The sequence below is a fragment of the Narcine bancroftii genome, chromosome 4 (assembly GCF_036971445.1).
Source record: "Narcine bancroftii isolate sNarBan1 chromosome 4, sNarBan1.hap1, whole genome shotgun sequence".
NCBI classification, from domain to species: domain Eukaryota; kingdom Metazoa; phylum Chordata; class Chondrichthyes; order Torpediniformes; family Narcinidae; genus Narcine; species Narcine bancroftii.
This window is the reverse complement of record NC_091472.1, coordinates 64,118,403-64,142,403: the sequence shown is the minus strand read 5'-3', so window position 1 is coordinate 64,142,403 and position 24,001 is coordinate 64,118,403. Positions and strand designations below refer to the sequence as shown.

The 24,001-nt window shown below is 43.4% G+C and overlaps 1 protein-coding gene and 1 long non-coding RNA gene across 9 annotated transcripts in view; one reads left to right on the top strand and one right to left on the bottom strand.

Annotated features, from left to right (window-relative positions):
- Positions 1-21,797, bottom strand: part of LOC138760632 (echinoderm microtubule-associated protein-like 6) — a 371,242-nt gene extending 349,445 nt beyond the window's left edge. For 2 of the 8 annotated variants that reach the window (XR_011355764.1, XM_069931441.1), the window contains exon 1: positions 21,193-21,796. Coding sequence is in view for 6 of the 8 variants with exons in the window: in XM_069931441.1 (XP_069787542.1) it covers positions 21,193-21,389 (197 nt within the window). In the remaining 2 variants the exon portion in view is untranslated. Of the gene's footprint in view, positions 1-21,192 lie in introns of all 8 variants that reach the window. The other 6 variants (XR_011355765.1, XM_069931444.1, XM_069931439.1 and 3 more) reach the window with 4 other exon arrangements.
- On the top strand, positions 20,252-23,619 carry LOC138760634 (uncharacterized). The gene is made up of 2 exons (XR_011355766.1): positions 20,252-21,805; positions 22,430-23,619. It is a non-coding gene; the product is annotated as an uncharacterized lncRNA (long non-coding RNA).
- The last annotated feature ends 382 nt before the right edge of the window (positions 23,620-24,001 follow it).

Sequence of the window (24,001 nt, the reverse complement as noted above, 5' to 3'; positions counted from 1 at the left end):
AACGACTCTGCCACCATTCACTCCGAAATCTTCACCGAGGGGTGGGCTAAGTCGTGGACTAAGCTGAAAACCCTCGACCTCCACTGCGGTGGGAATACTGGGTGTGGTGAGCCAGTGGAGACATCGCATAGCAGCATGTCCGGGTTGTTGGTCTACTGAATGTCCTGGAGCTCGAGGCCAGAGACGGCGGTCCGGAGAGCCTGCATCTGGGCCTGTGCCAACTGTGTGTAATCAAGGCCGGGGGGGAGAGCATTGATCGCCTGACGAGAGAGCACATCCACCACGATATTCCTTTGCCTGCACTGTGATGAATATCGGTGGTGAACTCCAACACGTAGGAGAGGTGGCGTTGCTGGTGAGCCGACCATGGATCTTTGGCCATCGTGAGTGCCTGTGTGAGGGGCTTGTGGTCTGTGAACACCGTGAAGGGCCTGCTGTCTAGAAAGCATCTCGTGCCGAATGGCCAGGTACAGTGCCAGGAGCTCCCAGTCGAAAGCGCTATACTTGAGCTCTGGCGGGCGCAGCTGTTTGCTAAAGAAGGCCAGCGGGCGACACAGTCCATTGAGCCACTGCTCGAGTATGCCCCCTACCACCGTAGCTGAGGTGTCCAACGAGCGCGCTGTGTGCGCCTTCAGGCGTGGGTGCACCAATAGAGTTGCATGGCGAGGACCTGCTTTGTTGCGGCAAAAGCAGTCTCTGCCTCCTCCGACCAGGTCAGGACCTTCTCCTTAGCGGCAATCAACACAAACAGCGGTCGTATGGTGAGGGCGGCGCCGGGGATGATGAAAGTTCACCATCCCCATGAACTCCTGCAGACCCTTGAGGATGGTTGACTTGGGGAACCACTGGATGGCCGTGACCTTCTGTGGTGCCGGACCAGCACCTGCTGCCGCGATGGTGTGCCCAGCAACTGCAGCTTGCCAAACTGGCACTTGGCCATGTTGACCGTGAGCCCAAATTCCACCAATCAGGCAAACAGGGTACGGAGGTGGGCCTTGTGCTCTTCGCGGTTGTGGCTAGCAATAAGGATATCATCCAGGTAGATAACCACAAAGTCCAAGATCCTACCCACTGTGTCCATGAAGTGCTGAAAAGTCTGGGCCAAGTTCTTCTGTCCTCGGGTGGATCGGAATCTGATGATACCCCACTCGATTGATCTCCAGATCGACCTTGGAGAAGACTTGCGTGCCGTGGAGATTGACCAAGAAGTCTTGAATGTGGGGAACCGGGTACCTGTCCTGTGTGGTCACGTCATTCAAACACTGGTAATCACCACAGGATCTCCAGCCCCCAGAGGATTTGGGGACCATGTGAAGCGGGGATGCCCAGGCACTGTCCGAGCGATGGACGATTCCCAACTCCTGCAGTCGGGAAAACTCCTCCTTTGCCAACTGCAGCTTCTAGGGTGGAAGTCATTTGGGCTTGGCGTGCAGCAGGGAGCCCTGTGTGGAGATGTGGTGGTATACTCCATGCTGGGGTAAGGTGGTACTGAATCGTGGTTGTATGATGGCTGGGAACTCAGATTATGCTCGAATACTTGATCCTGGAAGTGGCGATGGCGGCGATCTCGGGCTTGCAGGCGTCCGTGGAGTCCAGGTGCACCGAATGGAAGGTGCGAGCATTGACCGGCCTCTTGCCCTTCATGTCGACCAACAGTCCATGCGCCCTCAGGAAGTCAACCCCAAAAACGCAGTACCCACTGAGTCTAACATGAACCCAGTGGAATTTCTCTTTCCCAATCTGTATCTGCGCCCTGCGGGTACCGAAGGTCATGATGGCTGAACCGTTTGCTGCCCGCAGGGTGGGACCATGAAATCGGGTTCATGTCTCGAGGGCGGTGGGGGGGCAGGATGCTCAGCTTCACTCCTGTGTCCACCAGTAAATGCCGGCCAGTCGCAGCCATCAACAGTGGCTAGCCAGGTTATTTCCCGTGGTAGTCGTACGGTTGTCGGCACTGATGAGTTTGCCATCCCCAGCACTGATGGTAAAAAGCACCAGGTGGAATGGTGCTCCTCCGGCTTGTGCTTAGGGGAGTGTTGCGGCCGGCTGGCTTTTGGTCGCGCAACCTGACTGAGGGCTACACACACCGAGAGCACTTCAGTTTATACAAATCTTTATTACTAAATCTAAAGCTGATTTCAAACTACATATGCAAGCCCTTCCCAATTATACTTATCAACGCCAGGACTGGTCCTAACTGTCGAAGCGAGGCAACAACCGCACACTTGAGTAGGTTGTCGGGGCCCCGGTAGCAGCTTCTCCACCTCCCCCGACTGGGACGTTGATTGGACTCTAGAAGTTCATCTTGCAGAGAGACGTTTCCACCCCTCAGAGAGTCTGAAACTTCAGCAGCGGGACCATGGCTTACATTACCCAAAAATTGTTTACCCATAGCCCATTGCCCTGAATAAATGGTTTACTTACCTTCAAGGTCTCCTGACAGTCTGCAACCAACAAAAGACAACTGCATCTCTGGGCCTTATGGTGTAAATTAGATTATGTCTGCTGATTCATGATTCAATACATTATTCTCAAAGTAGGTTACGATACTCACCCTTGCATATTCAAAAAAGCATGGTCTAAATCCTCCATTACACCATGGTCCCAATATTACAATTTTAAGACGGAAAATAGGAAAGACATTTTGAATGGAATTCAAAGCTGTGGAATATGTCAGAATGAAGGACAAAAAGAAATCACCTCATAATTTAAGAAATGAAGTTATTGATAGAAAGACACAAGTAGATTTTCACCATCAAGCTTGCAATACAGAACAGGTGTGTATTGTTCACAATAATATGACTACTGAGAATTTAGGCCTTCCGACCATCAAAAGAGAAAATGTCAGAAACATTCAGCAGGTCAGTTAACATCAGAGTAAAAAGAAAGAGGTAACATGTCATGTCAAAGATCCTTTTCCAGAACTAGGAAAGAGAAAAAGCAATTAATTTTAAGATGCAGAGGAGTTGTACCAGTGCAAAATGATCCAAATATATTTAATTAATATCAGGGATTTTGATTACAATCAGCTGCATCTTAAACAAAACACATTTAAAAAATCCAATCATGGAATATTGTCTGAACTTGCTATCAATTAGACCCCATTAATTTCTCAAATTACAACCATATCTAAAATGATGTAGGCCGGTCTCAAGTCTCAAATATGTTCCAATTTGCCTACTGCAGTAATAGGTCTACAGCAGATGCCTTTTCACTGGCTCCACACAAATCCCTGGAGTACCTTGACAGCAAAGGCACCTCCATCAGAATGCTCCTTATTGACAACAGTTCAGCATTCAACACCATCATCCCCTCAAAACTAATCAGTAAATTTAAAGGCCTAGGTCTCAATACCATACTGTGTAATTGGATCCTGGATTTCCTCACCTCCAACCACAATCAGTAAGGATTGAAAAGAACATCTCCACAATCTCCATCATACCTGAGCACCACAGGATTGAATTCTTAGCCCCCCTGCTCCACTCACTTTACACTCATGACTATGTGGCTCAGTACGACAACACCACCACCTAAAATAAAAATGGTGGCGCTGTCAGAGCTGCTGGAACAGCAGCGCTGCCATTGGTGTGGACCTGGGGAGAGTGCAGAGTGCAAACACAGCAGTCCCTGAAGGGTCCTACCTCTCAGTATGACTGTCAACAGCTCCGTACAGGTTTTAAACAGGTAGTTAAAGGAGCCGTTTGAGTTTTATTTAAAATCCCGCGACTACAGGGTCTGGGCGCATGATGGCGATGCTTGCGTAGAGCATTGGTCATGAGGGGTTGCAAACTCCTGGTGCAGTGGACTGGCACAGGGCTACCATTGAGAAGGAGAAGCAGAGGAGATAACCCCCAAGGACAGTGACCATAGTGGCAGACCAGATAGAGCTTTGCAGCTGAAGGACGCAAATAGGCAGTGAGCTGTTGGTGACTTGTGGGCAAGAAACAAACACAGGCTATGGGCTGTTGGTGACTTGAGGTCAAACGACTCACACCGAGCTGCAGTCTGCTGGAGACTTGCTCATGAGCATCAGGTATTGGAACCAGGATTCAAGAGGGTGCTGAAGGCAAGAAGGGCCCTCGGGCACTGAAAGACTTCCTCATTTTGTCAGAGATTTGGTTCTGGATCGGAATGCCAATGGTTTGTATTGAACTGGAGTCTTTTGCAGCTGTAGAGCTGTGGAGGGGCTTGAAATTAGATTTAGATCCCACATGAAATATTAATAATTTATTTCTCCACATACATATTCCTTTAACATATTGACCAAATTATGTTTTTACTTCAGATTTTCAACATCTGTTTAATTTTACTTTTTATTTTCCCATCCATTCTTTGTTGGTAAAAGAGACCGACAACTTAGAACTGTGAAGCATAAGAAATGAGGGCGAGACAGATGCTGTACATGTAGAAATTAACATTATTTACAGCTCCTGCTCCTGAAGCAGGTGCAAAGTCAGAACAGGACACAATCCTCCAAGAATCAGCTTACCAACATTTTGTACAATTGTAACACAATATCCCAACCTTTTAATACTGAAAGCATTAGCCAATGAAGACATAAAACCAAATTGGTCCACATCATCCATGACAACCATCAAATCTGTCTAAACATTGATCAAGATGCCTCCTATTCTTTTCCTATTTCTGCCTCCACAACCTTCTCTGGTAGTTCATTCCACAAACCAATTACTCTGAAAAATGTACCCAACAAAACTCCTTTAAACCACATCCCTCTCACTTGAGAGCTCAAGTTTTAAACACCTCTGTGTGAAAATAGACTACCTATCTTTCCAATCAAGGCCTCTCAAACTTTTATGCATCTCTATCATGTTCAAGTTTATTATCATCTGATTGTACAAGTACAACTCAATGTTCTCAGGTCCTTGGTATGCAAACACACAATCAGGCATAACACATGCAGACAAATGATACAAATGCAGTATGTATATACATAAACAAAAATAAATAAATATTGTTTAATAAATAGTGGAGCCTCAGAGAGTTTGTATGAGCAGTTCATACAGAAGCCTCACTGCCCATAAGAAAGAAGCCGTTTCTCAGCCTGGTGTTTCTGGCTCTGATACTCTGCATCTTTTTTCCCCCAACAGGAGTAGCTGAAAGATGCTGGATGCTGTCACATCTCAGCCTACCTCACTCTTGGGAAAAGAGAGCAAACCTCTCCAATCAATAGCCACTTTCAGGTGGAATTGCCTGGACAATGTGGCTCCAGGGCAGCTGCAGGTGTCTGTGAAGGGATTTTCAGGTGGCAGAGCTGAAGGCGGTGTTCTGCCACCTGAAAGGTCCGAAGCGGGGAGAGGTGCCGCGGAGCAAACGCCTGCTCCCGAGTTGGAGCATCTGTCTGACAGCTCATATCCCCGCTGCAGATAGCCCCTTTCTCACTGCCTGACAGCCCCCTCGCTGCCTGACAGCCCCCCGGCACGGGACATCAGGCAGCGGGGACTGCTAGGTACCGCTTTGCCTGGTGCTGCTTTCAGGTGCAACGAGGGATTTTCCGAGGGTTAGGTAAGTGTTTCTCCTGGCCAGGTTCTCCACTTTCAGGTGGCCACACGACAGTCACATTGTGGGCTTTACAGTCTGGTATTCTGGCCACCTGAAAGCGGCTATTAGCCCTTCAATCCAGGCAAATATTTCCTGTGCCCTCTTGAGCTTAATAACACCCTTTCTATAGTGTTGCGATCAGAATTCCACACAAGTACAGCCTCCACGAGAAGCCTAACATTTGTACAATTGTAACATGATGTCCTAACTCTTTTATACTTAATGCCTTGGCCATTGAAAGCAAAGATGCCATATGCATTCCAGGATTCAAAATTATTTTATGTCATGGAAAAAACAAGTGTAATATTACATGAAATTTTCTTTAGTCTGCTGTAAGGCAGAGAAAGATGTGCCATCAGCAGAAATTGTCCAGTGCCCCTTACTGTAAGAGAAACAGAAGCAAAGGACTGTTCCACCAAAGTCATGGATTTGCCTCCTGCACTCCCACAGCCACACAGATCAGTCCAAACCATTGGCAACTTGAGCTCCAGATCCAAACCTCTGACATGAGCAGGAAGCCTTCAGTCCCCTCAACACCCTCTCACATTCTAGTTACAACACCTGATACACAGCCAGTCTCGAGCAAGAATCCAGTAGTCTGCAACCTGATGAGAGTCCTTTGACTGTCGTTGCCAACAGCCTGTAGCCTGTGTTTTCTTCAACTGTGGAGCCCCTCAATGGTCTGCTGCTGTGGCCACCATCCTATAGGGTGGTTTCCTCTGCTTCTCTTTCCCAAACTGGGGGTGGGGGGGTGGTATGTTCTCACTTCCAGATTGACCTCTAAAATGCACATCCTCACATTGGATTGAACGCCATCTGCCGCTTTTCCGCCCAACTCTGCAACCTGTCCATATTCTGTTGTAAACTGCGACAAGCTTCACAACAACTCCTCCGCAAACTTATTGACCCACCCTTCCGCCTCTTCATCTAGGTCATTTATAAAAATCTTAAAGAGAAGGGATTCCAGAACAGATCCTTGAGGAACTCACAAATCAGTGACCTGCAAGCAGAATATATTCCTTCCACCACTACTCTCAACTTCCTATAGGCAAGCCAGTTCTCAATCCAAGCAGCCAAGGTTCCATGGGTCCCATTTTCATGTCTTTTTGAATGTCTCTCATGGGGTACCTTGACATATGCCTTACTAAAATCCAGACACCACATCTACCATCAATTTCTTTTGTTACCTCTGTGGCGGCTCACCACAAGGCAGGCAAACCAGCCCCACTTGTAAGCCAAGCGGCGGGGGCAGCCGGCTAAAATGGCACTGTTGGGGGTTTTCCTTCCTTCCAGCACGGGACTCATAAACCCACGCTGGGGTACCACGTGACGCCCAGGTGACATCAGCACAGCGTGGTTCTCAGCCAGGTCTGGGCTGTGAGTATAGTGCAGCCCAGCAGCCTGCAATAAACTAGTCTGCTCACTGAGCTCAACCCATCTGGTTGTGTGTGTTATTGCAGGAGCAGTGTAGCCGCTGCTACACCTCCTCAAAAATACTCAATTAGGCTTGTGAGACACAACCTTCTCCACACACAAGCTATCTTTTTTTTGAATATTTTATTTATGATTTTCCAATCTTGAACTCCAACAGTTATCAACATCAATGCTAACATGGTAAGCATTAACAATATACAGTTTATCTTAATCTACCTTTCATCCCACCCCCTATTTAACACTGAACATCTAAGCAACCACATACACACAGGACACTAAAAACATACACATCAAAGGGAAGAAACATATGGGAGGATTTGGTGGGTTTGTCAAAGCACAGTGGCCAGAGCACACGCTGTTTCAGTTTCTTAGCTTTGTGTGGTCGGGATGAGTTGTAACCCCCCACGCCCCCCTCCCAAGCAGAGGAGAGGTGGGCAGGCGAGGCAGGACAGCAGGGCACAATAGTCGTGCTCCCATTATGTTCAATATGACTGCCAAAATTTTTTTGAAGGTGTCATATTTTTTCCTTAAATTATAAGTGACTTTCTCCAGGGGAACACAGCTTTGCATTTCCATGTTCCAACACATGATGCTCAGTTAGGAATCGGATTTCCAAGTAACCGCTATGCACCTCCTGGCCACTGAATATGTTCTGTCCGCCACTACCCTCAACTTCCTATACTGAATTTAATTGGAATTTGGACAGCCCTCTCATGAATTGATATTCCCAAGTCCAACTCCCACCTCTTTCTCGATTTATGAAGCCCCGGCTTGGGTCCTTGCAACTGGAGCAATAAATACACTACCCTTCGAATAACAGTCTCTATGTCACTGCATTTTGGCAGGGCCATGTTTGGACCTAATTTGACCTGTAAGAAAGATCTTATCTGAAGGTAGCAGTGGACGTCTTGTTCGATAACCATACTTTTGTCTGAGTTGTTCAACTGACAAAATTGCCTCCTGCTTATAACAGTCCTCTATGCGCCTGATGCCGTTCTGATGCCAGGTGTCCAGGATCTTGTTACCATTAACGGTCTTAATCTATTCTGAGTCAGGGGTGGGGGGGGGGGGGGCGGGGTTTGGGGACACCCCTACTTTGATACCCAAATATTGGTTAATTTTATTCCAAATACCAATGACTTGTTTTAAAATAGGGCAGCCTGCTTTTACAGATAACAATTTAGTATCCCATTTATAAATAAAGTCCTCTGCCCCCTTCTCCTCCACTATATGCAAGCCAATTTGTGCCCAGAATGGAACATTCCCCTCTCCTCTCCCCCCCACCAATTGTAAACCACCCATTTATATATATATATATATATATATATATAATTCTAGGTCAATTTTTCCATAGAGACCCTGGCCACCTTTCATTTTCCATAGGAACGTTCTTACCCACTAGATCAGATTTCGGAAGAATCCCAAGGGCAATACCACAGACAGTGTCTGAAAAAGGTACTGAAGCCTTGGCAACACATTAATTTTAATACAATTGACCCTGCCCACCAAGGTTATAGGCAGGGACATCCACCTATTTAAGTCTTCCTCAATCCTTTCCAGAAAGGGGGTATAGTTCAACCTGTATAAATTATTCAAGTTGTTATCTATTCTCACTCCTAGATATTTGATCCCATTTTGTGGCCACTTTAAATAACTGTTTTGCTGACATTGACTGTAATCCCACTTGGAGAGTGGTAAAATTTCACTCTTGTTCCAATTAACCTTGTAGCCAGAGATCTTCCCATAGTCCTCTAGTATAAAGCACAACTTAGACAATGAGTTTACCGGGTCTATCAGATATATCAGTACATCATCTACAAATAAATAGATTTTATGTTTTTCCTAGCCTGCTCGAAAACCTTTTATGTCTGGGTCCCATCTAATAGCTTTGGCTAACGGCTCTATGGCCAATATGAACAGGGTTGGAGACAGCAGGCATCCTTGATCTTGTCAGTGGGAATGCTGGAGAGATTTGTCCGTTGGTCACAACTTTAGCCTTGGGCGCATGGTACAGTGCCCTTACCCAATTTGTGAAAGTTGGTCCTAACCCAAACTTTTCCAGCACTGAATAGAAAATCCCAATGACTCAGAATCTAAAATGCCTTTTCTGCATCCAGGGCCACAGCCAGACCCCTCCCATTCCTGCTTTGTGCCAGATGCACTATACTCAATAGTCTGCCAATATTGTCCATTGCCTGTCTCTTTTGCACAAAGCCTGTCTGGTCTTTGTTTATCAGTTTTGGCAAATAATTAGACAATATATTCACCAGAGCTTTGGCAAGTATTTAACAGCGAAATAGGTCTATAGGAAGACGACAAGGACGGATCTTTGTCTTTTTTGAGAATCATCGTAATGATTGCTGTCAAGAAAGATTCTGGGAGGGTATGGGTCTCCATTGCCTGGCCTACCACTTCCATATAGAATTCTTTACAGAACTCAGGTGGAAACCCATCCTCCCCTGAAGGCTTGTTAGTCTTCAGCAAGTTCGATGCTTTTCCTATCTCTTCTTCTGTGAAAGGAAGATATAGGCTACCCTGTTTTTCTGGATCCAAATTTGGAAGTGCTAATTTGGACAGGAACCCATTAATTTTAATCAGACACCGCCCTGCCTCCGCTCCCCCCCCCCCCCCCATTAGTTCTGATTTGTAGAAACTCACAAAATTCCCTAAAGATCTCATTAATCTCCTTTGGTTTGTATGTGGTCCTGCCCTTCCCAGTTTGTATTGTATTGATTGTCCTTGAGGCCTATTCTGTCCTCAACTGCCAAGAGAGGATTTTATGGTCTCTCTCCCCTAATTCATAGTATTTTTGTTTTGACATCATTATGGCCTTTTCCATGTTATAGGTTTGAACCAAATTATACTTCATTTTCTTGTTTGTTAGAGCCCTGTAATGGTCCTCTGAGCCTGATTCACTTTCTAAGTGGATAATTTCTTGCTCCAATTCATCTACCTCCATCATATTATTTCTTCACTGTCTTGGTGTATCCAATTATCTGGCCTCTCAAATATAACCATATAACCATAATTACCATATAACAATATGCTTTGAGGATATCCCATAGGAGAAATTATGTGGAGTAGAGGAACAGTTGGCATTGCAAAATATATCTATCTGCATTCATGTTGTTTTGAGTAGAAGGAATAGTCCCTCTCTCTCAGATGCTTCCTTTTCCACACATCTATCAAATTCAGCTCCTTCATGTAGCCAATGGTAGCCCTCACCACCTTTATTTTAGTTATTTTCTTTGTCAAGACAGGGTCCAGACAAAAATTGAAATTTCCCCCAATCTGGATGTTCTCCTTTGCTTCTGCCAATCTTAGGAAAGTGCTCTGTATAAACTTTGACATCAAAATTGGGGGCATATACATTTACTATGGTCCAGGATCTGACAGTGCACCATTACAAATCTTCCCATTTTATCTGTAGTCATGTTCTGCACTCTCACTGGAACACTCTTCCCTATCAATATTGCCACCCCCCTTACATGCAAACTGAACGAGGAGGATATTACCTGGCCCAACAGCCCCTTTTTAATTTGTGGTGTTCCCGCACCATTAAATGAGTTTCCCGAAGGAAGGCCAGATCCACCCCCATTTTTTTTTTTTAAATGTGTACCGACTCGTTTCCTTATTATTTTCTCGTTAAAACTAACATATTTTATGTTGTTGATCATTGTCCCAGAGATCCTCCAATCTATACTCTATGACCCTGCCACCCCTTGTCAGTCCTTACCCAACCTTATTCCTTCAGCCATGATTTCCAGTCCGCTGGACCCGCAACAAAACACCCAGACTATTTCCTTTCCAAATATTCTTCCCATAACTTATTTACAATATTTTCAACAGTATATTTGTATAAACCACAAAAACAAACATTATCATCAACTGTTAGGCATTACCCCCATATATATTATTTCTGGCAGACCAGCAGCCACTTTACAAATTCCCTGGCCTCTGACAAAAACTTTTTTTTTGCCTCCCAGCATTATATCTTTTAGAATTGCTGGGTACCTTAGGACACATTCATACCCTTTTTGTTTTGCCATCCTCTTTACTGGATCAAATTCTTTCCTCTACTTAAGGAGGGTCGCACTTATATCCGGATAAAATAATATTTTGCCCCTCCAGTTCCATTGCCCCCCCCCCCACCACTTTAGCCCTGAATGCTACTGCCCTTAAAATCTTCTCACAATCTTGGTGATGCAAAAGTTTCACCAAGACCGAGCGTTGTCTCTGCCCGGGGCCCAGGAAGGGAGTCTGATTGGCTCTCTCTATCTTCACCATATCTCCCAATTGTTCCTTTCCCAGAACCTCTGGGAGCCATTGCTTTAAAAAATCCATGGGATCCTTCCATTCCCAGCAGCCCCATAATTTTAATAGTATTCCTCAGGCTATGTTTTTCCAGAGTATCTATCCTCTGCCAGAGGTGTCCCCTCTCCATCTCCCAAGCAGTAAATTCGGTCTCGAGTTTGTTTATTCTGTCTTCACTATTACCAATTTTGTCCTCCAATTCAGTTACTCTTCCAGCTCAACCAGTTTGGGCAATCTCCCATTTGTCCATCTTATTACATCGCTTACTAGTCTTTTCTTTTAGATCTTTGCCAGTTTTTTCTCCATGTTCAACATAGCATGCAATATGTCCTGCGGTGAGGACTCCTTACCCCCTTCCATTCTTGTTGATGCCAGGCCCAGGTCCACCACCAGTGTCTCCCTTCAGGCTGTCATCTGAGTCTTCCTCACTGGGACCCACATTGTAGCTATCCCCCAATGTGGGGCTAAGGTCTCCAGCTCCCTCAGGTGAGTCCACCCTGCAGCCCGTTGCGCCGCGCTCTCAGGTACGCTTCACACTCTGTTCTCGGGAGGGGAAGGAACGCGACGCATGCTGTGCTCCAGAGCTCATTTTTCCCCCCCGAGGGCCCCATATTTCCCAACATTTGATCAGGGACCACACCGATAGCTTTCCCAGGTTCGAACTCGCCTGACACCAACTTCTTGGGTGAGCCTCACTCTTCTTCGGCAGGTTGGGCCTTCTTGGGCATCGGGCCTGGAGCTAAAAACGCCATCTTGACTTCCACGAGGCAGGCTCGTTCGGACTATACTTCTCCAAATGCTCAGAAACCCTGTCCTTAATAATCCTCTCCAATTGACCCCAGGTACTTTTTAAGTTTAATTTTTTTTTTTTTAAAAAGATCCAGCATTTCCTCTTTCCTAATCGCAACGTGGTCAAGCACATAAGCTTGTTCTATTTTGACCTCACCTTAACCAAGGTCCTTTTCTCTAGTGAATACTGAAGCAAAATATTCATTTAGAACCTCCTCCACCTCCAATCATGCTGCCTCCTTTATCCTTAAGCAGCCTTATCTTTCCTCATCATCCTTCTATTATTCATACATGCATAGAATGCCTTGGTGTTCTCCTTAATCCTACATGCTAAAGCCTTCTTGTGCCCCTTCGAGCTCTCCCAAGTAATTTCTTCAGTTCCTTTCTGGTTACCTTACAATTTTCATAAGCCCTTCCTGTTTTCTGCTTCCTAAATCTAATGTATGCTTCCTTCTTTTTAACTAGCATCTATTTTGTCAGCTTCAACTATTTTGTCAACCACTGTTCCTTTTTCCTACCATCATCTCCCTGTCTCAGTGGGTCAAACCTGCCCAGAACCCTGCACAAGTGGAACCTAAACATCCTTCACATTAATTTGGTGCTTTCTCCTGTGAACATCTGTCCCAAATTTTTCTCTCCCTAGTTCCTGCCTCATCCCATCATAATTAGCCCTTCCCCAATTAGACACTTTCCCATTCTGTCTGCTTTCATCCTTGTCCATAACTATGCTAAAGTTCAGGGAGTGGTGTTCACTCTCACCAAAATGCTCCCTACAGAGAGGTCTGTCACCTGACCAAGTTAATGACCCACCACCAGATCCAGTGTGGCCTCTCCTCTAATCAGCTAGTCCACATATTGTGTCAAGGATCCATCTTGGACACACCTGACAAATTCTGTCCCATCTATCCTTCTTGCAGTCAATCAATATTTTGGAAGGGGAAGTCTCCCATAATAACAACCCTGTAATTTCTGTACCATTCCAAATTCTGCCGACTTCTCAGTTATTCAGTATCCCAAGGTCTATTTAGGGGCCTAAAGCACAATATTAGCTATCCCAGATGGTAGGCTGGCATAGAAGGTCAGATTATTTGTCATCCAGGGTGATTTGGGCAATGAGTCAATGAATTGTTCTGATAGTAAGTGTAGTAATGGGATTGGAGGCCTGTGACCAGTAGTGTGCTAGACAGATCAATGCTGGCTCCATTGTTTTTTGTCATCTATATTCATGCCTTGGATGATAATAAAGTTAGCAATGGTTGGCAGTTTGCAGATTACACCAAAAATCAGACCTATAGTAGACAGTAGTGCATGGTTGGCATAGAGGTTAGCTCAACGCTCTTACAGCATCAGCAATCAGGTCCAGACCAGGGTTCAAATCCCACACTGTCTGTGAGGAGTTTTTACGTTCTCCCTGTGTCTTCATGGGTTTTCTCTGGGGTCTCCGGTTTCCTCCCACTGTTCAAAATGTACCAGTATTGTAAGGTAATGGGATGCAAATTGGGCAGCACGGACTTGTGGGCCGAAATGGCCTGTTACTGTGCTGTATGTCTAAATTAAATAAGAAATCTAGATTAACTGGGAAAGTGGGTCAAGGAATGGCAGATGAAATTTAATTCTGACAAGTTATTGTTCTTTGGTATGGTAAACCAGGGTAATGAATAGTAGGGCCCTAGAGAATGTCTAAAACAAAGACTTATGGTAACAGGTACATAATCCAGCACTATCAATCAACCAGATTAGACTGAGAGTTGTGATTAATAGGCTTTAATTACCATAGGACATCAGCACATTTTACATGTTGATGGCCTGGTTCGAAGGCAGGTACTGAGGGAGGAGTTTGAATGTAACAGCCTTTATGGAAAATCTGAGGGAAGGAGTCACATGTGCAGGGCTAGGCCAGCCCATACAGTACATTCATACAGACAGTGCTAATAGCTATACAGTGGTTCCGCCACACAGAGTTCCATGACAGTTAACCATCCCAAGGCAGTTGCAGCAAAAAGCTCAGACTCAGAGGAAGAAGCTGTTTGGGCAATCAAGGTCATGTGATCCAAGGCTGTTGGAGTAAGATTTTTAAAAGCTGACTCAGCAGGAAAAAACTGATTGGGCAATCAAGCTAAAGCTCAGGGAATTGTGATCACTCTTACCGAAATACTCCCCCACAGAGAGGTCTGTCACCTGACCAGGTTTATGACCCACCACTAGATCCAGTGTGGCCTCTCCTCTAATCAGCTGGTCCAGGCACAGGCAAGGGCAGGTTTCATTTATCTTGTATATAATTTTTCCTTTAATCTTCGGCAGTGGGAATGGCAGCCATGGCAGGGGAATGCTTCTCTTGCAGAATTTGGGTAGTCAGGAAGCCACCAGTATCCCGGACTTCTCATCTGTAAGAAGTGCATCCAGCTACAGCTCCTTACAAACTGAGTTAAGGAATTGGAGCTGGAGTTGGATGAACACTAGACCTTTTTGGGATGTTGAGAACGTGATAGAAATGAGTTACAGGAATGCTATCACAGCTAGGAGGCAGGAGGAAGGTAGCCGGGTGATAGTCAGGAGAGGGAAGAACAGGCAGTGCAGGGCAACCCTGTGACTGTTCCCCTCAACAACAAGTATTCCATTTTGCATATTGTTGGGGAAAACTACCTACCAGGGACAAGCCACTCAGTCAGGTCTCAGGCATGGGGTCTGATCTTATGGCTAAGGGAAGGGAGGAGAAGAGGTGAGCCCTAGCGATAGGGGATTCCATAGTTAGTGGGACAGATAAGAGGTTCTATGGAAGAGATCGATATTTCTGGATGGTATATTGCCTCCCTGGTGCCAGGATCTGAGATATCTCAGCTTGTGTTCATGGCATTCTCAGAAGGAAAGGTAAAATAGCCAGATGCTGTGATCCACGTAGGGACCAATGATGTGGGTAGGAAGGGTGAGTAGGTCCTGCAAAGACTGTTCAGGAAGTTAGGTAAAAAGTTGAAGGACAGAACCTCTAGGGTTGTGATCTTAGGATTGCTACCTGAGTCATGTGCTAGTGTGGTTAGAAATAGGAAGTTAATGCAGCTTAAAATGTGGCTGAAGACATGGTGAAGGAGGGAGGGCTTCAGGTTTCTGAATCATTGGGCTCTCTTCCAACAGAAAGTTTGCAGCTGAACTGGTGGGCGACTAATATCCTTGCAGGAAGGTTTGCAGGAGGACGGGAACTGGTGTGCCAGAGTAGATAGAGGAAAAGATGATGTGAAAATTGCATGTAACGCTATAAGTCAAAGGGCTGCACATAGTGCAAATGTTCTCAGTGCATCTATTTCAATGCAAGTAGTATTGTAGGAAAGGCATATGAGCTTAGAGTGTGGATTGATGTGGAATTGTGGCCATTAGTGAAACTTGGTTGCAGGAGAGGCAGGACTGGCAGATCAGTGTTCTGGGCTTCCTTTGTTTCAGACGCGATAGAGTAGGGGCATGAAGGAGGGAGGAGAGGCATTGCTTGTCGGGGAAAATATCACAGCTGTGCTCGGGCAGGACACACCAGAGGCCTCTTCAACTGAGGCTATATGGGTGAAGCTGAGAAATGGGAAAAGTATGACCACACTCGTGTGTTTGTATTACAGACCATCAAACAGTCAACAAGAATTGGAGGAGCTAATAAGTAGAGATATAGCAGACGGCTGTAGGAAATAAGGTTGTGATAGTGGGAGATCAACTTTCCACAAATTGACTGGGATTCTCATACTGTAAAAAGGGCTGGCTGGCTTGGAGTTTGTCAAACGTGTTCAGGAAAGTTTTCTTAATCAATATATGGAAGTAGCAACTGGAGAGAGTGCAATACTGGATTTCCTATTGAAAAAAGAGACAAGACAGGTGACAGAAGTATGTGAAGGGGAACATTTTTGGTCCAGTGATCATAATGCCATTAGTTTCAAGTTGATTATGAAGAAGGATAGTCGGTGTCAGGATAATATTCTCACTTTCTCAAAATTGGCCTTTCTCAGAAAGGATCTAGAATGCATGGATTAGGATAAATTATTTTCTGGCAAGGATGTGTGAGGTAAATGGAAAACCTTCAAAAGGTGAAATTTTTAAAGTCAGAGTTTGTATGTTCCTGTCAGGATTAAAGACAAAGTTAACAGACAGGAAACCTTAGTTTTAGAGGGATATTGGGGATCTGGTTCAGAAGAAGAGAGAGGTATATAGCAGGTATAGGTAACGGAGCAAATGAGGTATTTGAGGAGTATTAAAATGTGCAAGAAAAAACTCAAGAAATCAGGAAGGCTAAAAGAAGGCTTTGGTAGACAATATGAAGGAAAATCCTATAGGTTTCTACAGGTTTGTTAAGAGCAAAAGGATCACAATTGGTCCCCTTGAAGATCAGAGTGGTTCCATATGCATGGAGCCAGAAGAACTGGATGTGATCTTAAATGTTTTTTTTGCTTTAGTATTTAGCCAGGAAACTGACAAGAGTCATGGGAAAGGAGGAAAACAAGCAGTGAGTTCATGGAACCTCAACAGATTAAGACAGCAAGAAGCCCCTCCTCTTTAAAATGGGTGGATAAATCCCCAGGGCCTGACAAGATATTCCCTCAGTCCTTGAGAGAGGCTAGTGTAAAAATTGCCGGGGCTCTGACAGAAATATTTAAAATGTGCTTGGGTGTGGTGCCAGAAGATTGGAAGGCAACTCATGTTGTTCTATTGTTTAAAAAAGGTTCCAAAAGTAACCCTAGAAATTGTAGGCCAATGAGCCTGATGTCAATAATAGGTAAATTATTGGAAGGTATTCCAAGAGATCAGATGTACAAGCATTTGGACAGCTAAGCACTGATTGTGCTAGGTCATATTTTATCAATCTAATAGAGCTTTTGGAGGAGGTTACCAGTAAAGTTGAAGGCTGTGGATGTTGTCTGTATGGATTTTAGTAAGCTTTTGACAATGTTCCACATGGGAGATTAGCCAGGAATATTCAGATGCTCAGTATTCATGGTGAGGTTGTGAACTGGATTTGACATAGACTAGACAGGAGAAGCCAGAAAGTGGTGGTGGATGATTGCTTCTCAGACTGGAGACATATGACTAGTGGTGTGCCTTAAGGATCAGTGTTGGGATCATTGTTGTTTGACATCTACATCTGTGATCTGGATAATAATGTGGTAAATCGGATCAGCAAGTTTGCAGATGAGACAAAGATTGGAGGCGATGTGGATAGTGAGTAAGGTTTTCAAAGCTTGCAGGGGGATCTAGACCAAATGGAAAATTGACAGATGGAATTTAATACAGACAAGTGTGAGGTATATTTTGGAAGGTCAAACCAAAAAAAGATATGCAGGGTAAGTGGTTAGGGCAATAAGGAGTGTGGTAAAACAGAGGAATCTGGGAATACATGGATAATTCCCTGAAAGTGGTGTGCAGGTAGATAGAGTTGTAAAGAGAGCTTAAAAAAGAGACTTTCATAAATCGAAACTGGAATAGTACGATGAAGTTGTACAAGGCATTGGTGAGGCCAAATTTGGAGTATTGTGTGCAGTTTTGCTCACCAAATGACAGAAAAGATAGTAAAATTGAAAGAGTGCAGAGAAGATTTACTTGGATGTTGCCAAGATTCCAGGAACTGAGTTACAGGGAAAGGTTAAACAGGTTAGGACTTTATTCCCTGGATCATAGAATAATGAGGGTAGATTTGATAGAGGTATTTAAAGTTATGAGGAGGATAGACAGAGTAAATGTAGGTATGTTTTTTTCCCCACTGAGGGCAAGTGAAATACAAATTAGAGGACATGGGTTCAGGGTGAAAGAGGAAAGGTTTAGGGGGAACTTCTTCACACAGAGAGTGGGTGGAAGTGTGGAAATAAGCTGCCAGTTGAGGTGGTGAATGCGGGCTCAGTTTTAACATTTAAGAAGAACTTGGACAGGTACATCGATGAGGGCTATGGGCTACGTGCAGGTCAGTGAGACTAGGGCCAAAAATATTTCAGCAGAGTCTCTGTGCTGTAATGTTCTATGAAAAGTGGCTACATAGTAGACAGAGTAGTGACCAAAATATTATGCAAACATTCCCCCATAATCAACACATGGGGTACAGGAGCAGGGATGTTATGTTCCAACTGTACATGATGTTGGTGAGACTACGTGGAATATTGTGTGGGGTTTGGAAAAAGATAAGAAACTGTGCATGAAATATTCATAAGTTTCTAAGAATTGTAGGCTTGAATTAGGATAAGCTGCATCAGCTGGGACTTTTCTTCCTGAAACATAGCAGACCAGTGGGCCAGGGAAAACACCATCATAGAGGCTTAAAAAGTCATTAGTGGCATAGACAAGGTATAATATCATAGCTTTCTTCCAAGGATAGAAAAATCTAAAAGGTAAAGGGCATAGATTTAAAGCAAGAAAGGAAAGATTTAAAATGGACCCCAAAGGGCACCTTCTTCACACAGAGGGTGGTGGGCATATGAAAAAAGCTGCCAGAGGAAGTAGTAGAAGCGGAGGCAATTGTAATGTTGAAAATATATTTAGAAAGATCCATGAATAGATAAGGTTGAGAGAATTATGGGGTAAATGCAGGCAGTTGGGAGTAGATGGGGCTGAGTGTTTCATATTTCCAAGATCTGCAGGTTAAGTTTTTTTTAAATTCTATTTACAAAAGGGATTCAATATTCTATTCATACTGCAGCATGACATTTCAGAATTTCATGTTCCAACAAGTTTCCAAATAAATGTAAACACCTTGATGGATGAAAGAAACAAGTAAAAAATGGATAATAATTTTTAATTTAGACATACAGCAAGTCCATGTCGCCCAATTAACCTACAACCTACAGAACATTTCAAATGGTGGGAGGAAACCAGAGCCCCTGGGGAAAACCACACAGAGAAATAGAGAACGTATAAACTCCTTGCAGACTCGAACCCTGGTCCCAATCACCAGTGCTGTAAAGGTGTTGAATTAACTACTACACCAAATAAATTTAAAATAAGAGGACCAGTCATGAAAAAAAAAACTAGGCTGATTAATCTCAACAACAACAAAAAAAATTAACACAAGATTGGACTCTTGAAAGCTCAAACTAATGAATTCCTAAACAACTCAGCATGAAAAATCAGAAAAAAAATGATCAGTACAGAAACTGTTTCTCAGTTATTTTCATCAAATGAAAATCGCAAAGGCTAGTGACTTCTGATATTCTGCAAAAACAGTGATTGAAGTTTGTATTTTTTTAAAAAAATCACTCTTTTAATCACTTTTAAGATGTTGTACAATCTATGTTCAATTTAAGATGTTATACAATTTGGACAAATAGAATTGAAAATGGACCACAACAGTCTTTACCTTTTTATTGTTCCTGCTTTACTTGTATTAGAATTTGCAGATGATCCAAAAGTATTTTCACTCCAAAAAAAATTCATGCATTATATTGTCAAACAACTGTCTGGTAAATGTTAAATACCATTTGTTTTCTTTTGTTTCAGATTACCTGAAGTCACACATTTATAAAGTAATCCTTTTTCTATGAATTATGTCTCAACACCATACTAAATTCCAAAACAAAAGGCAAGGATAGCAGCTTTCTCTGACCTATTTTCAGATTCTTCAAAGAACAGCAAGAATACATTTTCAATGTATTTCCATTATCCTAATGAAGATCATTTTTTTTTAACTGAACAGGACGCTGTCCCAAAACATTTGCACAATGGCACTGATGCTGCTCTGGAGACAAACAACTCCCTCCCTTCTCCCTCCAACTCTCCCCACACAAGTTCACATCATTAAAATATCCTTTTCAACTGAGTGATAAAGACAGCATTACCAGATATCCAAACCATAAATCGTATTCCAAATGAAAGTAATAGTTTTGCAAATATCCAGGTTTGTAATGTTGATTCGTGTTAAATTAATATTGAAACAATAAATTCAACAGTTTTCTTTCCCCAAATCTCTCCAATAGTCCATAGGCGAGAAAAAGTCAAGAATATTGTAGCTTTGTTGAAATTAACATTTAAACAATCGCCACTTCATGAGACCTTTCAAGTCATCGTGCCACATGAAAATAAATTGATTTGCAATTTCATTAGAACCATGTATTTTGATCATACAAACAGAATTTTGCTGCATTTCCTCTTCTGGTGAGCGACGATATGTCAATCTCAAGATTTTTAAATTCAAATATCAACAAATCACCATTTTATACATCACCCGATTAAGGAAATTGATGACTGCACAATTAAAATACAATAATATAAAAGAATAGACGAATTACATTTTTTACTGAACGCTGACCTAAAACATTGGCTATTAAAAGGATAGTAGATAAATTATAAATTAAGATGATACAAATTGCCAACAGTGCTCATTTTCAAAACCAGCTGGTATCGATGTGTAAAGCTCGTTGATGTTCCAGCGAACCTTGTCGGTGTGTTGAATACGTGTTTAATCTAACAACGGCGGCATTGCGTAAAAAAAAAGACTCGGCTCGGGAGAAAGTAATTTATTTCTGCGATATATGGCACCCTCCTGCAAAATACTTCGGTTTAGTTTTTAAGGTGTATTGAATTGGATAACGATGTCGTCCACCATTCCGGATCAGAATACCGTATCTTGAATTTCGCCACTGTGAACTAAAACATACATCAGACTGGGATCGGATTCCAGAAGTTGCAGTGAAACAAATGGCAAATATAACAACCTGCAATATCAAATTGTAACTGTAAATTGGGAAAAGCCCTGAATGACGAGTGACCATGACAAAACTACTTTAAATGCAAGATTGGAACTTGAAACAATTCCTATTTGGAAAATAGGAAGTTACATGTAAAATTATATTCGCTTTGCAAGACCAAAGCGACTGAAGATTTGAAAAAAAAACAAGAAAGATACAGAATAAGGTGAAGGGTAAAAATCAAACATAAGTGGTATTTTGTCGTACTTTGATGATCAGATGAGAGTGCTGATGGAAACCTTCAAGGAAGCACACGAACGCATAAAGACGTAGTCACATCGTTAAATTCATCCATTTAGCATCTTACAAAAGCAATAATCTTGTTCTGGATGTCGAAAACATGAAGTTGCTTGATTACATATTGTGGTGGCTTCACTATTTCGTCGTGTACACTCCCTACCTGATAATGTCATCGTTGTGACCAAGGAAAAATTTTTGTGTGTGCTCCCTGGTGTTGTACACAATGCCCACTCCAGCCACGAAATAAACCACCTCCTTGGCAGCCGTGTAGTACAGATTATTCCGGCATTGGTGACCTCGGTAACCGTAAACCCATTCTAAGCGCAGTTGGCATTTCGGTGCAGTTCTATCAGCCATTTCCTTTTCTTCTGATTTGTTTCCCCCGCCCGAGAAACGCTGGCAAGAAGGGAAAAAAAGAAGGGGGGGGGGTGGGGGTCGTTTCAAAAATTATGCTCCTTCGCTCCAAATTGCCTCCCCCAGGGGCACACCAGTGATGTCTACGGCTGAATGCAGGAGCAAGTGGCCGGCACTGCAGGCCCGCTTGTCACCAGGGGGCGAGAAGGGCTTAGTAACCACGCACAACAGTCGTCGACGTGCTGGAGCGAGCCGACGTGGGGACGCTCGCACGTCAGTGGGCGCGCGGAGAGAACCGTGCTTCTGGCAAATATCCCCCCCCACCTTCCCATCCCATCCTTCTCGACGAGTGAAGTCGTCCATTGCTACTCTATCAGAGGAGCATCTGAAGCAACGTAAAGACGGAAAGGACAGGGGTGGTAAGAGCTCAGATGTTTTCCTTGCAAAAGTGGGGGTTGGGGGTGGGGAAATAACTCTACGTTTAATGAAGCACTTCCTTTGAGGCAAAATCAGTTAGGTCTGATTTTAGGGCATTTCTTAGTCTCTCCTCCTGATATGCAGCGCTTTAAAACATGAAATGGCTCACTGCGGACATAATTACAGTTCAACCTAACACCTGCTTTTTTTCTCAACGGGAAGCCATTTATCTGCCACACTGAATGTTAGCAAATTGGACAATGACATTTTATTGACCACTCCGAATTAAGCTCGTGAGGATGATGGTAAGCCACACCTTCAACCACTGAGTCCTTCCTCATAGTGACAGTCTACCCGCACTGTTGATGCTATTACACCACTCGGTCGCCAGGGGTCACCACCTGACGACCTTGTATATAAAGCCAACCGGAGCGAGGCTCCTCCATTCTGACCTCGGCTTGCACAGAGGTAAGAAAGACTGAGCTGTGGAGATTAGTCTATTAAAACTAGCATTTAACTTGCACTCTATCTCATGTGGTTGATGTTAGTCACAGAGGGATTCTGATCCAGTGATATATTTCAGTCAGATAGTATGTGACTTGGACCTTCTCTACTTGTCTTTCAAGTTGATTGAGATCACGGGAGAAGTCACATGATGGAGTTGCGGCTAGTCCAGTGAAACCAGACCTCTCCAGAGAAAAGTTTTTTAAAAAAATGTTAGAAAAACAAAGCTGAGAGGCACAAAACTTAAAAATCAGATTGAAGGAAAAGTTGGAGGGTGGCACCGAAGAAGGAGAAAGTTGCATCGAATAGTAAAGAAGAAATGGGAAAAAAAAACAGCTGAAGAAGACAAAAAGGAAGGCCTAACCTGTGTTCCGGATCCAGGAACTCTCCTGGGGAAGACTACCCACACTGCAAAGCTAGTAGGCGAACAGGGTCGGAGGTGATGGACCACAGAGTGGGCACCAGAAGTGGCTGACAGAGTTAGAGAGAGGAATGCCAATGCACGTGAAGTCGCGCGTGTGAGGAACACGTTCCAATCAAGGCACTGAAGACTGCGGATGCCAGCAGCAAGCCTACTGTGGAAGTAGGCTCCATGTCAAGTGGAACAAGAGACTGAAGATTTGAAAAAAAAAACAAGAAAGATACAGAATAAGATGAAGGGTAAAAATCAAACATAAGTGGTATTTTGTAGTACTTTGATGATCAAATGAGAGTGCTGATGGAAACCTTCAAGGAAGCAATTAAAATTAATAGTGACTGTGTACTGGAAACAGATATAAAAATTCAATGAATGGAAAATGTAATAATTGATATGAAAAAAACAATTTGAAAAAGTAGGAGAGTGAAAGGTTGGAAATGGAAATGACTGTTTTAAAGGAAACAAAAATGGAAGCAAGGAATAAAGATGTTACAAAGTCACAGGCTTTATTGGCCCAGAAAATTGACATTCTTGAAAACTTTAGCAGACATAATAATATAAAAAATAGTGGGCCTGAAAGAAGGTGAGGAAGGCACAGATATTTAAAAAGTTTTTTTAAAATTCTGGAGACTGAAGAACTTCAAGAAGAGATGGAAATCGAAAGAGCCCACAGGGCTTCAACACTGAAACCACAGTCACAACAAAAACCATGCTCTATTTTGGTTAAACTACTAAGATATCCAACAAGGGAAAAAATATTGGAGTGGGCTGCTAGAAGAGTGAAAGAAAATAAGGGTCCACTGGAATATAATAGGAATAAAATATTTTTCTATCTGGACATATTCCAACTGAATTAGATGAATTTTGTGCATTAAACTGTTCTTGTTAAACCTACATCTAAGGTGAAGCCCTCTTTTTACTTAATTTTATTAAATAATTTTATCCATGATTCCAAAATAAGTAGTATCTCATTAAATATCTGTAATAATTGAGTGAACTCCGTCTTTACTCCTTGGAGCAACACAAGGTGAGGGTTGACTTGATGGAGGATGAAGGTGTACAAGATGATGAGCGGCATTGGACGTGTGCATGCCAGAGGCTTTTTCCCAGGGCTGAAATGGCTAACACCAAGGAGCATAGTTTTAAGGTACTTGAAAGTTAGCACAAGGGGTGGGGGTGGTGTAAAAAGTAAGCTCTTTATAGGGAGAGCAATGGGTGCATGGAATGTGTTGTGTAATGGGATCTGTGTTCATATTTAGGTTAATGATGAGCTATA